The 19,206-nt window shown below is 41.0% G+C and overlaps 2 protein-coding genes across 2 annotated transcripts in view; both read right to left on the bottom strand.

Moving 5' to 3' along the window:
- LOC119736930 (protein CLEC16A-like) overlaps nucleotides 1-15,170 on the bottom strand; it is a gene marked incomplete at its 5' end in the record, with an annotated part of 84,037 nt that extends 68,867 nt beyond the window's left edge. The window contains 14 exon segments of the mRNA XM_038210967.1: nucleotides 864-913; nucleotides 1,810-1,910; nucleotides 2,392-2,524; nucleotides 7,540-7,786; nucleotides 8,334-8,402; nucleotides 8,763-8,876; nucleotides 9,634-9,684; nucleotides 10,022-10,208; nucleotides 10,425-10,548; nucleotides 11,578-11,683; nucleotides 12,587-12,667; nucleotides 13,383-13,450; nucleotides 14,367-14,500; nucleotides 15,042-15,170. Of these exon segments, the coding sequence (XP_038066895.1) occupies nucleotides 864-913; nucleotides 1,810-1,910; nucleotides 2,392-2,524; nucleotides 7,540-7,786; nucleotides 8,334-8,402; nucleotides 8,763-8,876; nucleotides 9,634-9,684; nucleotides 10,022-10,208; nucleotides 10,425-10,548; nucleotides 11,578-11,683; nucleotides 12,587-12,667; nucleotides 13,383-13,450; nucleotides 14,367-14,500; nucleotides 15,042-15,170 (1,594 nt within the window).
- Nucleotides 2,858-5,802, bottom strand: LOC119736931. The gene is made up of 2 exons (XM_038210968.1): nucleotides 4,870-5,802; nucleotides 2,858-4,697 (listed from the first exon to the last, which is right to left on the bottom strand). The coding sequence occupies exons 1-2, from the start codon at nucleotides 5,678-5,680 to the stop codon at nucleotides 3,457-3,459; spliced, it is 2,052 nt and encodes a 683-aa protein (XP_038066896.1). The 5' UTR covers nucleotides 5,681-5,802; the 3' UTR covers nucleotides 2,858-3,456.
- Nucleotides 15,171-19,206: the final 4,036 nt, after the last annotated feature.

The raw sequence follows: 19,206 nt of genomic DNA, 5'->3' as shown, positions 1-19,206 counted from the left end.
TACAGTCAGAAAAATACATGTTACTATAACACTACATTTGACTAAGTTTTACTCTTTGTGGTTTCTTTAAAATTTGTAATAAAAAGCAATATCCTCTCTGAGTGATCCCCATTTGCTATTTCCCAGGTTTGCAGCATTACTAATTAAACAAAGACATTGACAAAATGGGGAACCGCCATCAAAGGGCTGGATAGCTCAGTTGGTAGAGCACCGGAACGGCAATCCGGAGGTCGCAGGTTCAAACCCCACTCAATTTCTTTGTTCAGCTTTTAAAAATTGGGTGAGAATGTTGACTGTTCTTACAGATGTCCAATCTTAAGATGCTGTTAACAGAAGTACCTAACTGTCCTCAATCCTCAAATATCCTCAAGGCAGTTTTGGAGGATTTTGGCTGAATGGCCAAAAAGTTTTGGTTGATTTTGGAGGATGCATTGTGCGGAGTTTTGTACCCAGCATTGTTATGTTCAGCCATGCATAATTGAGCCCTGCATTATGCTATTAACCTATTAGAGTGATTGTTGGAGGATTTTGAAGGATTGAGACAATGGTCACCCCTCCACTGAACAAATTGTTAAATAACAGATGATTTTGGAGAATTGAGGTTGAATCCAATTTTAACATGGTGGCAATTTGAGGATTTTGCAGGATTGAGGATGGTTATCCTAGCCAAAAGAGCCAAGGGGGTTAAAAACCTATTTGATGCTTTGTGGTATTTTGTGAATTCCCTTATTTTCTGACTAGCGTCTCTAGAACACAGACATTGACAAAACTGGGAAACACCAACATAGGGCTGGATAGCTTAGTTGGTCGCGCACTGGAATGGCAATCTAAATAGTTTATTTTCAGACGTGTTTATTTCTCACCTCTGATCTAGTTGTTAAGCACACACTGACCAACAGGTCTTGTTTAATACCTGCAATGAGAAATAATAGTTAACAATGTACACTCATGGAGTATCAAACTGCCTAACCAGTTACTGCTCAGACCAACCATCACAGAGCAGTTTCTCTGAACAATAGCTGGCATAATGCGTCTGCCATTATTGGGGGGCTCCAAGTGTGGACTGTGATTCTATGTCAATATTGGTCTACATTTGTGATGCGATCAAGATAAATGAGTCGTTTGTTAGGACCTTTCTTTTGGAAATTCAGACCAAAACAGGGCCACTTCATCACATCACTTCATCACATCTCTTAGTGTTCCGACTTCCACGATTCAGCATGCAGTTTTCACAGCAGTAATGCTGAGATTGTGCTCTTTTCAAATCTGTAAATTTTTTTTACCAGTGTCGACAAACGACTCATTTAGCTTGATCGCATCACATTCGTCCACAGTCAATGAATTTGTGAAACACAAATCAGGCCAGAGAATGCATGCTTTATAAAAAGCCTGATTTTAAATTGTTGAAGATTTACATTTTGAGTTGGCATGTGATTGATTTATGATCAACATTTGACCGACTTGTGATTATTTGTGATTGACTTGTGATGGATTTGTGATAGACTTTTGATTGATTAGTAATTGACTTGTGATTGACTTGTGAAGACTTGTGATTGACTTGTGATTGACTTGTGACTGACTTGTGATTGATTTAAAACTGACTTGTGATTGACTTGTAATTGATTTGTGAAGACTGGTGATTGACTTGTGACCGACTAGTGAATACTGGTGATTGACTTGTGACCGACTTATGATGTGATTACAACTCTGTCAAAATCACAATCATAATTATCACCATCAGTATTGTCAAAATCAAGAAAAGGAAGAAGCAGCAGTTTTAGAAGCTGCAATCCATCATAACACACATACCTTCATTGGTTCCCATGGCATACAGCAAACACAGTGATATCAGTGTCCGGTAGTCTCCTGTACTGGCATCCAATGCATTGATGATGGCTTGCAGGTACGGTCTAAAATGTCAAACACAAAAGCCAACTTGTGATTTCCATGAAACAAAACCTCCACTGTTTTTAACCGTACTCCCTCGAACTGTAAAAGGGTTGGGAGGGGTGGAATCTGCCACCCTCCTGTTTATTTTTTTCCCTCCAAAATCTCTGCCGCATTTTGTCTCGACACCGGTTTGTACAAAATGTCAAATTTATAATTTGGGATCTTAAACTTTACATGTTTACTTTAGGAATGGATGTGTCCATTTGCACACCCAATTTTATGAAAATCTGGCATTTTCCCCCCAAGTTCCTTCCTTGAACAAGATCTGCAAAGTTGCAATCAAGTCAATCACAAGTCAGTCACTAAGTAAGGCCACAAATTACATGGGTTCAACATCAACAAATTAATGCATTTGCCACAATTCCATTGAATATGTAAAGTGTCCCGTGATTGACGTGTGCAGACCTGATAACAATTTTAGAAGACTGTGACTTGACCAACCTTCTAGACAGCTGTAACTCTGACTGCCTGGCCTCGTACACCGCTGACGTCTTCTCTTCATCTGTACAGTTCATTCCTGCCGGGGACTGGATCTCATCAACGCTGGCTATAGCCACAGGTTTGTCTCCAGGGTCTTGAATAAAGAAAAACAAATAAAAAATACATCTAACATTAGACGACTGAAAACTAATCCTTGTTGTTTGCTCACTTTAAAATTTACAATGTATTCTCAGGTGGGACTCAAACCTGCAACCTCCTGCTTTTTAGAGTAAACATCTTAACATCTGGTCAAATGAGCTACAGGGTGAGTAAAGAAAAGCGGAACCCAAACCCCAAGAAAGATACTTCATATTTTAAAAACATGTAGCACCAAACACAATAAGGACTGGAAAGCCAATTTCATAAGCTACTTTTTGATGAAAAAATTACTGAAATTGCGCAATCCGTTCAAAGAATATCACCATTTCACAGTGGTTTAAAACCCTACCTGACCCAGACATCAGCAAAAACAGTGTAGTTATGTTCATGTACAATCAATATAACAATTTAGCAAGTATTTAGAACTGATTTAGAGTCTTCCTGAGCGTCATGGGTTCTCAATTCGGCCGCAGAAAGACGTCTTTGCTAGGATCGCTTCGAGGGAGCGCGCTTCAACGATAGCGCCCTCTGTTGACAATTATTTAATTTTTGCAAAGACAGAGCACCATGGCCGCGCCGCGCCGTACCGCACCGCTGCGATAATAAAATAGAAATTTTCGTGCATTATACAAAGGCAGTTTTATTTTAATACTTTTAATTTCAATATAATAGTACAGGGAATGAGTGGAAAAGGAAGTGACAAAAAGAAAACAAATGCTAAATCTGAGAGGTATGATTTTAATAAAGTGATGTTCTTGTCTAGTCTCAGATTTTTAAAATTGTGAACACCTTGTTTCTTTTTGGTATAAAAAATAAAACGCAAAAACCATGTATTGATTGAAACACAGTGGATGAACATCGACAGTGGCATCCTCTTGATCGTTTCTCTGGGAAGCGTTAAACTTACCTGTTCGGAAATGGTTTAATCTAGACAAGAAAGGAACTGAACAGCTCGTCCTCAACGTGTACTCCAAAATCTGCTGATTTCTTGGGACAAGATCGCACGTGATGATCGCCGTCACAGTATGTACATTTCTTGATGTGACGAAACGAGCGCACGACTGGGTCTGATTTCAGCCAGAGACGATGAAAAACATCAGTCAAATTGTCCTCTTGTGTGGTTTTGCGAGACAAATGTTCTCGATACCTGCGGATATTTTTGTTGTTGTTCTCCAGGGCCTCTTCAGACAGTGTTCCCAAGCCGCGGCTCTTGTTGCCTGCAATTAGCTCTGAACTATGGGCTAGAACCTGGTGAACGGAGGGGGTAAATTTGAAGCTAGGGAACTGTTCGAGAAACACTCGGCTTGTATCCTTGCAAAGTGCATCAAGCTTATCTGAATTTACAAAGTCTGAGCACGAGACTAGACGCAGAATAACTGACATGTTTTTGACGATCTGGCCAAATTGTGTCCTGTCTTTACCCCTGTCCGGGACGCAGTCGATCAGAGCTTGGCGTATGGGAATATCATGGAGCAAACGCTTGCTCATTGGACCTGTCGTCGAGGTTCCGCCTTTGCCTACGGGGTCGGGCTCGTCCACTCGTATTCCAGTTCGTTCGTATACGGAGGCCCTCACGTTGTCTTTAGCCCTTTTGATTTTAGCTTCATTTTGCAGGTTTTCCTTCCAGGTCCTTACACCAGCACTTAAGTGGTAGATGACCTTTAGAGTCCAATCCATTGTACGCAGAGTAGCATGGAGGATAGGAAAGACCTTAATGTCACATGTTGTTATGGGTTTCTGGGTAAGTCCCCGTCGTTCAGCATAATCACCAGGTTTTGGCTTAATTTCCCCCTCGTCTTGGAGATCCTGGTAAAGTTTTCGCAGATCCTCATTACTAACTTCCCCAATTGGGAAGCCCTCATCAATACGATCAAGATTATGACATTCATCTCTGGACGCAGGGCACAGGATACAGTAGGCTCCTCCCCTTCCTGTCAGGAGCTTCACCATTTTTCCATCTACCATTGTCAAATTAAATTCAAATCTGAAGTGATATGATGCACCAGAGATGTTGATCTCAATTCCAGTAGTTGACAGAGCTGTTTTTTCTGCTTCAATCGGAGGTATGATTGATTTTAGGAGCTCTCTATCTTCTTTGCCCTTCACGAGGAATAGGGGAACAGCAGCCTCTGGACTATTCGCTGCGCTTTCCTTCCACACGGTCAATCCTGCAGGTGTTGAAAAAATTATGAATTTAAAATCAATTAGTGTATTCTTTATAAATGTACGTTACAGAAAGTGAAACAAATTTAAACAACTCTACTCGGTTAACTTTAAAATGTGTACTTGAAATAAACAAACATAGGCCTACATTTAGTTCAATAGATATAATGAATGTACCTGATGCTTGGGATGACCCCTCTCCAGATGAACTTTCTCCAGATGAACCAGCTTCTTTGATGACTTCCAGCAGTATCCACATATATAATATCATGCTATATGTCTGAGCCTGTCCTTTCTGGTGGTAAATGGAATGGCGCCCCGATCCATCAAGTCCGTCTTTGCAGAGAACTCTATACTGTCCTGGTTCAATTTCTGGATGAGCTTCTATTAGTCTTTTCACATGTATGCTGCATGATTCTTTAAGAGAAGCTGTGATACCTTCGTTGTCATCAATGCTATAAGGCTTCAGTTCAGGAGTGATAGAATTCTTCTTTTCCATCAACTTGTAGTGGGCTGGGAGTGTCACGTGTTCATTTAAATCACGTCTGAGATTAGTGTACCCCGTCCTTCCGATATTGTATGAAGACAAAATGTAAAGTCCTTTGTCAACAGACATCTCCTTATCAACCAACGACTTGTTGAAAAGCTTCAACCCAACATCCGCTGTTTTCCTGTTGCTGATATAGTTTTCTTTATGCAGCAAATATCCCATAAGCTGAGTTGCAGATATTCCATTTTCTTCAGCTTCCTCACGCAAATCGTGTAATAAGGAGTTTGTCCTTCGAAACCGCTGCCGTGGACCTACTTCGTCAAGGGGAGCCAAATTTGGACGGTCACACTGAGTTTCTTGGTCTCTACGGTTGTCTGGTGACCCCAACGATGACACAGATGAAAGATTGAGAGCCTCTACCACAGTCAGTGACGATGTGTCCACCATCAGTTTTTCCTTGTCTTTTGGGGTGACTTTCAAGAAAGGCTCATCCAACATTTCTTCGAGTTGCTCTTTCCCCTGTGAACGTCCAGTCCCTTTCAATTTGTTTTTCCATTCTTGGCGAAGCTTCCGAATTCGTCGTGTGATTTTTTCTTCAGTGTGTTCGGTTTCCGCAAGGTCATAGTCTTGGATTATTTCCCTTGCAATCCCAACGTAACTTGGCCTCTTCCGCCCAACCCATTTTCCCTTCAAGTACTTTTCAAGTATTTCCCGGTTTGAAAAGGACAAAGTTTCTGCCATGATTCTCTCTGCAATGACAAACACAATTTGAGAGGCTGATGGGGTTTTTTTTAGTATTATTTACTTCTCAGGATATTTTGTGAAAAAAGTCAGTAACCCCTAAAAATAAAACTACACAAACTTGTTCAAACATTTTATATTCCACAAGCAAAGAGCTGAGTTCTAATACGATACCCTGCTTGGCCTAGCGCCAAGCGGTTTGCAAAACACTCTTATCATATTCGGCCTTGCCAGGCCTAAAAACAAGCACAGACTGCAGGAAATGATGTCGTTTCGCTGACCGCGCCTAGTGTGGGCCTACACCAAAAAGTTGTAAAAAAAAATGATGATAAAGTCTCTTCATCTCTGATTCTATCTACATTTCCCATGACAAAGAAAACCATGAACAGCTAAATTTCTTCAACTATAAATCCCAGCCGAGCTGACTTTCAAGCCCTGAGATAACCACTAACCTCCGTAAACAATGTCAGAAGTCCACAAGCGACGACACTGAGCCCGGCGATGCAGCGACATGCGGTACGCTAAAAAAATCTCAACAAAAGAGGGCGCTGTTCACTTCGCCGGCCATGACAGCGTTTCACGTACTCCCAGCTAGTGACTGCTTACAAAACTGAATTTTTTTTCGGCACAACGATGCATTGCGCGACTTTTCCGGTCGATTTTATTTGAAGCCGAGTAATCAGTCGACCGATTTCTGAAGAAATTAGACAATTTTATTCTGGCCGTTTTCGGCCGATTGTAAAAATGTATCAGCGAACACGTCTTGTTTTTGGGGGAATATTTCTACATAATTTAGCGTAAGTAAATCCCTGAATTTCTGCACTTTATGAAACATTTTTCATAACAAATTTTATATGAGTGGAAAGGGTACGAAACAAGCTACAAGATGATGCACAGCTTTTAATCTGAAAATATAATTTCGGCATAGAAAAACACTTTTTTTCGTTTCCCAAAGTACCTACTGTAATAATTCTAACCGTCTTCTAGTTTTGTGTAGCTGTGTACTTAAGTGAAATATGCAGCAAATAAGTTGGAAAAATATTTTTATCCGCTACAGATTTACTCATTAGATACAACTAAACTATTTTTTAGCATAATATTCAGAATTTTTTTTTTTGGAAATGTCTGGGTCTTAAACCACTGTGCATTTAAACGCAATGACCCTAAAACCTGTTTCGTCAAAAAAAAAAGCAGTTTTGACCTGTTCAAGTGCTTTCGAAAAAAATTCACAAGTCATTTGTGTGGCACTTGAACCAACAAAGTTAACGGACAAGAACAGGAGACTGCGGGTCTGAGTATCACCCAAGTTTTTAGAATTTTTCCTGCAGGCTCTTGGCCAGCGCAGAGTGCTTATTATTATTATTATTATTATTATTTTATTCGGCATGACAATACAATAAAATACAGACAATACAAACAACATTCAATAAAATAAACTAGTGGCACATGCCTGGAGTAAAGAAAAGTTACCTTAAAAACTATGACCCGAAGGCCTCTTACTCCAATGCCAAAAAATGGAATTATGTCGAATTAGTGCAAAACCTAATATGGAATTACATCTCTGCAATGCAAAATCCATCATACGAAGATGTGAAGAAAAACACTCTACTCCTTACCTTGTATCTCGTCCTTCGGACTTCCCTCCTCCTTGCCCGCCTCTCCAACGTCTTGCCCCCTGTCCTGTTCATGTGTCTCATGGTCGTCAGCAAAGAAGCCACCCTCTCCTTCCACCTCGTCGGTCGGTGAGTCCACGTTGCGGTAGTTGGGTCGTTTCCTGGGTTGCGGAGTGCTTCCCCTCTCCCTGTTGCTCTCTAGAGAGCGTTCAAGACTCTCTTGAGGTTTGACAAAGCCTCGGTACTGCACCTGCGTACCAAAATGGAATTAAATCGAAATGATCCAATTATCACGAAATACCTTACTGGATTGTTAGGGAATGACAGTCTTAGAATTTTGGCTTCTTGTGTGCTGACATTTTCAAGAAAATTGATATATTTCCAACGCTGGCCTTTTTTCAAAAACTGCTCCGAATTTTTCATATTTAGTTATTCTGCATTTTCTTTGCAACTGATTACATACCTGTGAAGGGGTACAAGCCTGCTAGACTGATTCTCTGACCTTACAAAGTCTATAAATTGCTCTCTTTCATCTTAAGTGGGGTCAGGGGAACCAGACTACAAGAACATGATAGGTTTTCTTGGTTTTTCCAGCATCTACAAGCCCAAAACGTGAAACAAGTCAGTTTAACAATATTTGCTATAACATACTAATCCTCCAAATCCATTTTTTTCTGAAAACTGCAGCAAAAGCAAATGTTGTACATTCCCTTTAAATTAACTGATTTCATTGCAGTGCTTTCTGTAATTGAACAAATCTCTGCGGGATCAATGGGTAGCCAAGTATAGCAACGTACGTTTAGCAGATTGTCGCAGTGGTTACTGTCCTCGCCTTCCACTGCTGTGGCCCGGGTTCCATTCCTGCCCTGGTTTTTGATCATAATACCACCAAGATCTTTAATTTAGAAATATCTTAAAACAATTTCAACATGTCTCCCCAATTGTGAGAAATTCGCCTCTAAAAATATAAAAAAAATTGGGACCACCCTATAGTGCTGCATTTCAACCTTCCATATTTTTATTAACATAATTGTTTGTGTGAAATATGAGTATTTGACAAAAACCCCAAGCACTGCCACACTTAGCAAACGTTCTAGATATACAATGATGTCCAGCAATATGTGGTCGATTGTCAGTTTAAGGCTTACATCCAAAACAATTTAATGGAAGACCATTAGGAAGAAAATATCATTTAAGCAAATGCATGTGCCCCACAAAAGTCGCACCTGTTCAATACCGCTGATATCCGTGGGTTGCTGGGCCAGAAACGCTTCGTTGCCATGGAAGAAAATCCCAGCAAGGTTGGAGACAAGTGGAGGATGGTCCAGAATGAGAAACACCTGTTCAATAATCCAGGAAAATGTGCATAATTCAGAGGGAAAATGGCAAAAGTACTTAGGCAAAAAACTTTTCCAGTTTTATATGGCACATGGAGGACCAATCTTTCTGGTTAAAGATTTCTTGTTTCAGAATCATTAAAAAACCCCACTGGTCTCAGATCTTAAATTTTTCAAATTCACAATTACCACACCTCCAGTTTAAATTCCCTAGATGGAATATTTCGGAGGACCACCAACCAAGTTACTCAGGTGGGATTCGAACCCATTACCTCCTGCTCATAGTGATCGACTCATATGCCGTGGTACGTAGGTTCTAACCCTGACTGGGAACATGGTGCTCGTGTCCTTGGGAAAGATGCTTTACTACAATTGCCTCTCTCCACCCAGGAGTATAAATGGGTACCAGAATGCGCTGATCTCGAGCTGCTGCAAAAAATGGTCTCGTGGCCTGATGAACAGGGGTAATAAAAGTGCTAACAGACCATTGGTATAAACGCTGTATGAGCACCACATTATTGTAACTATTTTTATTATAAGATGGAATTTTATATTATAAGATGGTATTTTTGTTATGTCTTACCACTCGACCATGGAGCTAGGCGGTTGGTCAAGTCATAGGATGGGCAAAATCCATGACATCTCCACGATGCTAATTCCATCTTATTAATAAATTTGCTTGAAATTATCTTGTTGTTTTTGTCTTGGATTGTTGCCTCAAGACACAAGAGACATTTTGAGATTCATTTTTGGGTCTTACCTGAGACAGCAGAAAGAGGGAGACCACAGAGCTGATGTGGGGAGGATCCTCCTATCAGAAAAAGAAACAAACAAAATTAAATCCTCCAATGTTTAGTGTCAATGTGGTATCCATCAAGCTTAATAACAAGAAAGAAACAATAAACTATCTTATATAACTAAGATTAACCAAGAATTCAACTAGACCACACAAGATCTAGAACCAGTTCCAGCAAAGAACCAAAACCAGAACTGTAAAGATAAGAGAACTGAGACCTGAACCAATCCCAGGACAAGACATATTTCACAGATGAGGATGTGTCCAAATTACTTAGGCCGACGGATTCTGAAAATTGAACAAGAATCACCACGAGGGCCTCATCTGGCACAAAAAATGGTAAGTAACTTACAGCTAAGCCGAAGGACCTCTCCTTGGTCAGAGAGTCAACGTAGAGTGGTATCAGAAGTCGGTTCAATAGATGGTCCGTCAAGACATCATTCAGTGCCTCTATCCTAAGATTCAAGATGTCATTGACGTAGTGCAGATGATCTAGATGCTCAGCTACCAGGGATGACAGGCGATTACGACTCTGATGGCTGAAAATATGTGGTTAAATATCTAGTTCAACTAACTTCACTTGGACTACACTAGTCTATTGAATATTAATTCACCAGTAATGGCTTGCTCAGAGTCTCAGAAGCTAAAAAACAATTCAGAAAAGCTTTTTTTGTGACTTAAGCCTGCTTTATGGAATGGTGGATCACACATAATCTATTTGATCAAACAGTCGGTGAGTGTGAATATATCCTTACTCAATGTCGTTCCTGACACAGCTATCCAGCTCTAAGACATGATTACCGATGAACCAAACCAGGTTGGAGAAGTACGGAACCGCTGTCTTGTTACGAATGTACATCAACATGGCATTGTCATTCACTGAAAGAACAAGACAAGAAGAGCTTCTTAACCCTGCGCAGAGTGACCTCCGTACCGTGGGTACGCAAGTGACCGAATTTTTTGAATAAAAAAAAAATTGAGGGCCAATGACGGTCACCTTCCATCTAATCCTCATTCAACCCATGCCAAATCAGCTGGTTCAATGAACTTTGCAGCCAGGGCTTCACCCAAGCCGTGTCAACAAACTTTCGACCAGGCCTCCCTGCCAAGTCTCATTGAAACATATACAAACACCTGTAACTTGACACAGCCATCTCCCTTCATAACTGCTTACCACAGCCACCAGTCAATTATCTTTTATATGCACTGTCTGGCAACTGCCTGGACACTGTCTGGCACATGGCTTTTTGTTGTTTTGACATGAATAGGGTCTTGCCTAGTGCGGGGAAGTACCTGTGGCCCAAAGGGCCACCGTTGGCGAGTTCTGATAAACATTTTTTGTAAACGCTGCGCAGGGTTAAGAATTTCAATTGTTGTACGTCAATACATGCCCTTAAACTAGCTCCAAATTTACCAGTTGGTTGTCATGCCTATGGGATCTGGGCCCATTCTCATGGTTCTGCTAGCCTTAAGTTAGCCTTAAATTAGCTGTTAACCTTAAGTGGGCGACAGGCTGCAAAACCTCGTTATAATTTTTTTATAATTTTTAAAATTAATAAAAAAAATCAATTGATGACGTCATCATGGTGTCACTTCAGATTTTGAATACGAGTAGCCTTGTAACACAAGTGAATGACACCATCAGTGTAGAGTATCCCAACTTGATTGTTACGAGTAGCCTCACAGTGCTCATACACGGACCAATCTGGGTTTGCTATTAATTCTATCACAGAGCCCTCCCCCTTCCATGGCGAAAGCATTGTGCTAATTGTTCAGTATTCCGTCACGGGGCAGTTATTTTACACAATAGCTTGCACAATGGTTTCTCCATTGAAGGGGGCCTCCTGAGTGTACAGTGATCCCATGCCCCGGTTCGTCTATATCCTCCAATCATTTCCAAGTACTCACCTTTGTATACATTCAGGGTTAGAGTCCGGACAGCAATTCTCACCATGCTCTCTGGGTGGTTGAAGAATTTGATGGCCTCAGTGTACAGAGCAAAATCATTGGTGTGCTGCAATAGGACGAACAAGATGTAACTAAATGAGAAAGAATACTGATTGTTGAGGACTGTTATCTTTGGAATCTGATTCTGCAAAGTCATTGATAGGATGAAAAATGTCTAGGCAAAGGGACAGAGAATCCACCATGGAGTACCGAAGTGTGACGTCATTCAGAAGCAGAAAGTGTAGTGCAAACGAATGGAGTACGCCCGCGTGTTGGTTCTCGGGCTGAATCACACGCTAATGTCTTTCACACACACATTTTGCGTGTGATGTATTCACTTCGGTACTCCATAGGCAATGTGATTGTTTTTGGAATGAGATTATCCTGAGGACTGGGGATTATCCCAGTTTGGATTATCCTTCAGTTGGATTTCTACAAAAAGGGAACTGTATCTTGATTGAGATTATCCCATCTTATATACAGATTCAGATGGGATCATCTGATGGCAACCTATAGATGAATCCCAGCACGAGATCACTGCACTAGCAGGGCCCCCTTCAATGGAGAAACCATTGTGCACGCTATTGTACAAAGCAACTGCCCTGTGATGGATTATCTTAACAATAGCTAGCACAATGCTCTTGCCATTGAAGGGGGCCTCCCTGATAGAAGTGACAGCATGACCAGATTGGTCTACATTGTATGTCCCACTAAATATTTCTGTCAAGTTGTTTCTTATCACTTCGCGATGCTTACAGAACATACACAACTTCACAAGTCCACCTTCTGTAATCCCCCCCTTGAAAATATAAAAATAGTTGATATGATCAAAGATAAATTTTTATAGTAGGGACCAGTAAAAATTGCAAACGACTTCAAATGACAGGAAGTTCTGATACATTGCTGTTTCTTAGAACAGAACATGACGCAGAACAATTTTAAATATTTTGTGGAGTGGATTGGATCTTACCTCATTGTAGAAGAAGTGAATGGTATGAACATTCAACTTGAAAGACAACGTCTTCAGGAAGGAGATATAATATGCCAAGACCTAAAAAGGTTAATAAAAATACCCCCCAAAAATTACTTTACAGCTATTGAAACTTTTTCAGTGAAAAACTCCCACATATTTAGGTTGCTGTGCTCGCCCTTATCATTTGTATTTTATTTCAGGAGATGTTATTGGCCCAAAGTAGTGTTATGCATTTTTCGGATTATTTAGTATTCAATTCTTTGAACTTGGATTCGATTGAATATTTGATTAAAAACATGTTGATCACATTTTGCATGCGCCAGGCAAAATTGCACATGCTGATTAAATGGGCCGCTGATCTGCGTCCGGCTATCAAAAATAATAACTATCAAGAACATCAGGTATGTATCAAGAAAATGTTGAGGATGTTGAAAAATTTTACAGATACAAAATGATGCCATCATTCTTCGCAGAACCTCTCAAACCATTCATATAAAGTTACCGTCCACAAGAAAGTTGCATTTGACTATCAATAAAACCATGCAAACCTACACAGTGTAAATAACATCATGGACTTTTTCTTCAACTTTTCCAGTCCACTCAGGTTTTGAATATTAAAATAAGACAATGGGTTTTGAATACTCGTTTTTATATTTTTGACCAATAAAGTCTGTGTTAAGTTGAATTGACCTCACTGGGGTCAGACACAATGGCTATTTTAATCATGCAAGTTTCCTGAATTGTTTCCTGATGTTGTCCATTGTTTATCAGATCCATGCAATGTAACACTCACCTCTTCATCAGAGAAGTCAAACCTGTGCTCAATGATGGAGTTCACGTGATTGTTGGACAACAAATAATCTGCAAAATTAATGTTTACAAAAAGGAAATCAAAATCAACATGAAGATCATGTTTTGGAAAAGGCATCACAAATATTGCATTTTAAGGAACCATACGTCAAGGAATTTGCAGATAAGGAGATGTGGGGGGGGGGGGGATGTCTTTAAAGCCACAAGAATCATCTAGCCCAGGTGTCCTTTCTCCTATGTGTACTTATCTTGCACCCCGTTGATGTCCAGGAAATAAATTCCCCACACAACAGGACAAAATGGTTTTTCTCAAAAACTTACCTTTGTGAAACTACTGAAATATAGATAACAGTATTTATTTCTTACATTTCTTTACCCAGGGTATGCCCAAACACTTTAAAACTGGTTTCCATTGGGGCCCTGCATACAACAAAAATGACTATAAACATGTATACAAATACAATACAATTCAATACAATGGGATAAAAGCATTATTTGATTAATGCATAATTGTTAATAAGCATTACAAATACAATATATTGTAAAACTATTATAACTACATGAACAGTGTGGAACAACATCTCTAACAGGCTTTACTATATTAAGGTGAATTCAGTGAACACAAAGGCTTTGGATCTATCTTGTAACATCAAGAAAAAATACTGCTATAATTATATTCGCTGATTACGGGAGGGGCGAAAAACCCGCGAAAAAACACGGGGACATTCCCATCCGGCTCCTTATTATTATGGCAACAAAGACAGTTAAGCCCTCACATCAACAAATTTGTTTTTATATTGTTTGATTATTCACAACATTATCTGAAAAAAACATAACGCCTATCCAATGATAACCATTAACTTGAATACATTCCGTCAATTCACATTTTCGCGGAGGGGAGTGTGAGAGGTTATGGTTTCTGACTGTTGACCTACATGTAATGCACAAACAGGGAATCCAAACTTACAGAGAGAGGTCTCATTCCTGATGTTCTCAAATAAGATGTTGAGAGTCTGCAGGAGCTGTACACAGATGTAACGCCCCGTCTTCTGACGTAAGATCTTCAAGAAGAACAGCAGCATGTTCTTCTCAAGAAAAAAGCTGGGAGGGGGACAAAAACCAGCAAGTGTTAGGCTCCGGACCTTCGCATTTGACACCTTTAGGAACTTTTGTTTATAAAGGGGTTAAAGAAGCCATGCTGTTACACTTTCATTATTTACGTTCTATTTGATAAATCAAAAGGAAATTTAAAACTTTTTTTAACGGAAGAAAAGAAAAAAACATATTTAGAATTAAAATAACAAAATGAGAAATTTGAAACTGTGACCTCCTGTCTATCATACCAACGCTTTTTTAACTGAGCTTATCTGGCCCTGTCAAGTCCATCGCAAGACATGTAACAAACTATTCCAATGACCTTTTACCAAAGCAGTCCTTTGTAAATTTTGCTAATCCACTGTTGCTTATGACCCAACTTGGAAAATGACTTGTGATTTCTTTTTGAACCACGTGCGATTGACTTGCAATGGACTCCACTGAAACACTGCCCTGTGTTGACAATGTCAAATTTGTCAGTAAGTTGTTATTTAAGTTGGTAATAGCAAAAGTATTTAAGCAAAAAAAAAAAAAAAATGGTACTTACTCAAAGACAGAGCTATCATTCTGATCTCCCCATATCAGAATCTCAGACATGGACCGGACTGTCTCAACCAGCAGTCCTCTGTTCTGTTCGGTGACCACAGAATTCCTTATCAATACCTGATACAGGTATCTAATGCAAAGGAAAAATGAAACAAAACAACCACATATCAAACAATGCCTGCATTGGTTTTATATATTTACGCAAAGTTAAAAACCCAACAGTTTCTCGTCTGGGCGTTTAGACAAAATGGAGGTGGCTGTTTTACTCCACCAAGATGGAGGATTTTCCAAGATGGGATTTTTCCATTTTCTCCACTTTTTTGTGTCCAAAGGATCCGTCACCCTTTCTACCAGATTTGAACTGGCACACATAGCTACAATTTTACTGGAATCAAATAAAAAGACAAAATATATTGAAAATATAGGCCCTATAATTAAAAAATACAGAGGAAAAAACAAAAGAGGCAGGGGGAGAAAGGAGGCGGGCTGTGAGGAGAAACCAGTTTTTTTTAATGTGCCATTTTCAGAATGTATATTAATTCTTGCTAGAAATATCAATGTTACATGGGGCCAGTCCATACAGCACACATGTACACCACAATAAACGGGGACACCAGTAACTTGGTAAGAGACTACATTTTAGGAAGTGTTCAGAGATTCAAGCAATGAATGCAACCATCAATCCAGAATGGAAGCACTATTGCCGTTTTGCTTTCGAGTCAACTCGTACCTTGGGCGACTCGTACCTTGGACAACTCGTACCTTGGACAACTCGTACCTTGGACATCTCGTACCTTGGATAACTCGTACCTTGGACAACTCGTACCTTCAATTAAGACGACTCGTACCATCAGAATAAAAAGTAGAGTACACTGTACGTGCGTGACTTAGTGTGTGGTTCCTTGACTCCGAAACGATATGATTCTTTTCAAGTCAAAGTTAATTTCTATCTCACAGAACCACATTCAAGATCTAATGGCTTTGCCAGGCAGCATGATTTTCCGCATTGGGCCTGGCGGGCCCGGCCTCCGAGGGCGCGAGCAGCGGTCGGTCGTGCGCGGTACCGATGCCGGTGACTCGGAAGCGGCTGGCCTGCGAGCTGGGCGGCGCGCGCGGCAGTGCCATTCTGTTTTTAATGGATAAGTTAAGATAGATTGAATTTTACAGTGGAGAAACTTCAGATGCGGATTTGGTGTAATTGGAAATATTTGTCAGTCCAAGATTCACGTATTATCATTTTTGCGGGAAAAAAAAAAGTAGTTCAGGCGATTATAGGGATCAATAATAGGAAAAATGTTGCAACCTGACGCCACTTTTTTCTTCATATATATATATATCATCTCAATGATGGTCATTCATTGCAAAAATAATGGTAAGACGTGAATCTTGGATAAAAACATCAGTTCCATAATATTTTCACGTAGCCTAAGTCTCTAAACGTAACGGCAGACTGCATCAATGTCACCGTGCACAGACGTCCATATTGACCGGTCAGCGCGGCGCAAGAACCGTGTCACTTTGCACGGATGCCGCGTGGGCCTGTGCATGCCGCGCACACAGTAAGCTGCCGCGGCCGGCTTCGCGCTAAATAAATTCCTCTTTTTTGGGGGAAAAAAGAGCCCATACCAAAAAGAGATTCACCTTTTTTTTAATAAGCAGTCCACTTTCAATGAGTTACGGTCCACTTTATTCAGCCTCGGATCATTATCCTGATTGACGGTACGACTTGACTTATGCGTGATGGTACAAGTCGTCTTAACTGAAGGTACGACTTGCCGAAGGTACGAGTTGTCCAAGGTACGACTCGGTATAATGACGTCGAGTTGAAGGTACGAGTTGTCCAAGGTACGAGTTGCCCAAGGTACGAGATGACCTGTTACCATCGTTTTTATCACTTAAAGTCCACATAATGATATAAATTGATTTAAAAAACCCTTAATTATATTCACATAAATTGTATGACCAACCCATCAAAATAAGATGGAAGTTACCAGACAATCAATTCATTTCTTAACACACTGGATATATGAGCGCAGCAATACCGTGAGGGCAAGGCCACACAAGTGGGCCTCGACATACTAGACCTGTGTCAGGTCAACTCGCCCCCTGGCCGACTCGCCCCTTACCGACTCGCCCCTTACCGACACGCCCCCTGACCGACTCGCCCCCTGACCGACTCGCCCCTTACAAGCTCGCCCCCTGCCTGACTCGCCCCCTAGCCGACTCGCCCCTGACCGACTCGCCTCCTGACCGACTCGCCCCCTGGAAAATTATGCACCGTACGGGGACATCGTGAAAAAAAAATTAAAGACAGTGTCGGGGAACACCGTTTGCCCGGTCGCAAAGGTCAAACAATCTTCTTAATGCGAGCGGGGCATCTTTTTGAGGGGCAGTTTTGCATTTCAAGGGAGGAGAATAATTTCACAGGGAGTTTAGTCCCCTTATTATCCTTCAACCTGTTTTTCAACAATTATTACGTCAGTTACTTTTTGGATAGCTGCAAATGATGGACTATGGCTTTAAGGCTGGCCCAAGGTAAATAACAACAATTCAAACAAAAATGCCTTGCCCTCCACATAAAGCTCGGGGAAATCCGATATCTGGATCAACTCCCTAAATTCGTTAACTCCATTCGCTTAGTCACCTCAAAGACTTTTATTTGGACGTGCATAAAAAATTTCTTTTCGCAAAGAAAAAGGTTTTCTAAAAGTTTGCATTTACTTAATATGTTATTCTTGTTTAATGCAGCAGGACGATTTGATTTTTCAAATATACATCATTCATTCTGAAAATATTTTTTAATGAAACTGAGGACCCAGAGTCGAGATTTAATGTCATTGACAAACGAGGAACGCGGGTAAACCTGCCGCGCGCCGGCACCCCCGGCGGCCGGCCTGCCGTGCGCCGGCAGTCACCATGAACGCTACACGCACAGGCCCCACGGGCCCTATGCCACGGGCACTCGGCGAAAAATCACGCTGCGCTATATCGGTAAAGCTGTGCTAAGTGTTTCCAAACCAAATTCTTCATAAAAGGATCAATAGTTTTTTTGCATTTGTATCGGAAATCCTTCATACTGGCGTTTGAATAATTTGGCTTCATTAAGTTTCACGTTGGCCACGTTGCGACCGGGAAACGTGTTCCCCGACACTGTCTTTATTTTTATTTCACGATGTCCTCGTACGGTGCATAATTTTCCAGGGGGCGAGTCGGTCAGGAGGCGAGTCGGTCAGGGGGCGAGTCGGCTAGGGGGCGAGTCAGGCAGGGGGCGAGCTTGTAAGGGGCGAGTCGGTCAGGGGGCGAGTCGGTCAGGGGGCGAGTCGGTAAGGGGCGAGTCGGTAAGAGGCGAGTCGGCCAGGGGGCGACTTGACCTGCAATCTAGACCTAGATTTCATTTTCTTCTTTGTAATCTGTGGCTTTGGAGGAATTTTTTTACAAGGGAAATAAAGTCAAAGAACCATTCGGCTGATACTTTAGTTCCACGAGCAACAGATCCTGACGCTGAATATTGTCACTCTGGCATGTCAGGTCAGGTAACCAGATGGTCAAGTGAAATAATCATGAAATGAAGCGTGTTGGCGTTGCTCTTCTCATGGAGGAAGGAATAGCCTCCATGCTCTTCTCATCAACTTTTTTTCGTAGACGTTTGCACTATTTAAAAGGAAGGAATGATAGCTAGGCTACTGCATTTATTTTAATTAATAAAACAGCTACTAAGTCTCCGTAAAGTGTACAGAAAATAAATAGCCAATCAAAAATGAATCATGAATCGATGTTGTGCCCATTCTTGAAAATCACGCATTCTCGAGAATGGGCATGCACATTCTTGAGAATGTGCAACTGGATCCTTGCTCAATCTTGGCAAAAATAACTCTTCCAGATTGAGCGCACATTCTTGAGAATGCGCGACAAGATAACGGTCTTGTCGATGCCGAGCACCGGCTGCGCTTGGCAAGTCTAGCTGAATCCTCGTTCACTGATTCTCAATAATTATACTGTTGCAACGCAAGGCGCTGAAAAGTAGAGTGGATATGATAAGTAAAGGCGTATTGATATGGGGGGGGGGGACCGGGAAAAAATAAGAGACATAATAATACTAGTGCAAAGAATTCTGATTTTTGGGATAATAAAAGCGGGGGGGGGGGGGGGGGGGGGGGGGGGGGGGG

This window comes from Patiria miniata, unplaced genomic scaffold, assembly GCF_015706575.1.
Source record: "Patiria miniata isolate m_02_andy unplaced genomic scaffold, ASM1570657v1 HiC_scaffold_3, whole genome shotgun sequence".
Lineage (NCBI taxonomy): Eukaryota > Metazoa > Echinodermata > Asteroidea > Valvatida > Asterinidae > Patiria > Patiria miniata.
This window is presented reverse-complemented; position numbering and strand designations above follow the sequence as displayed.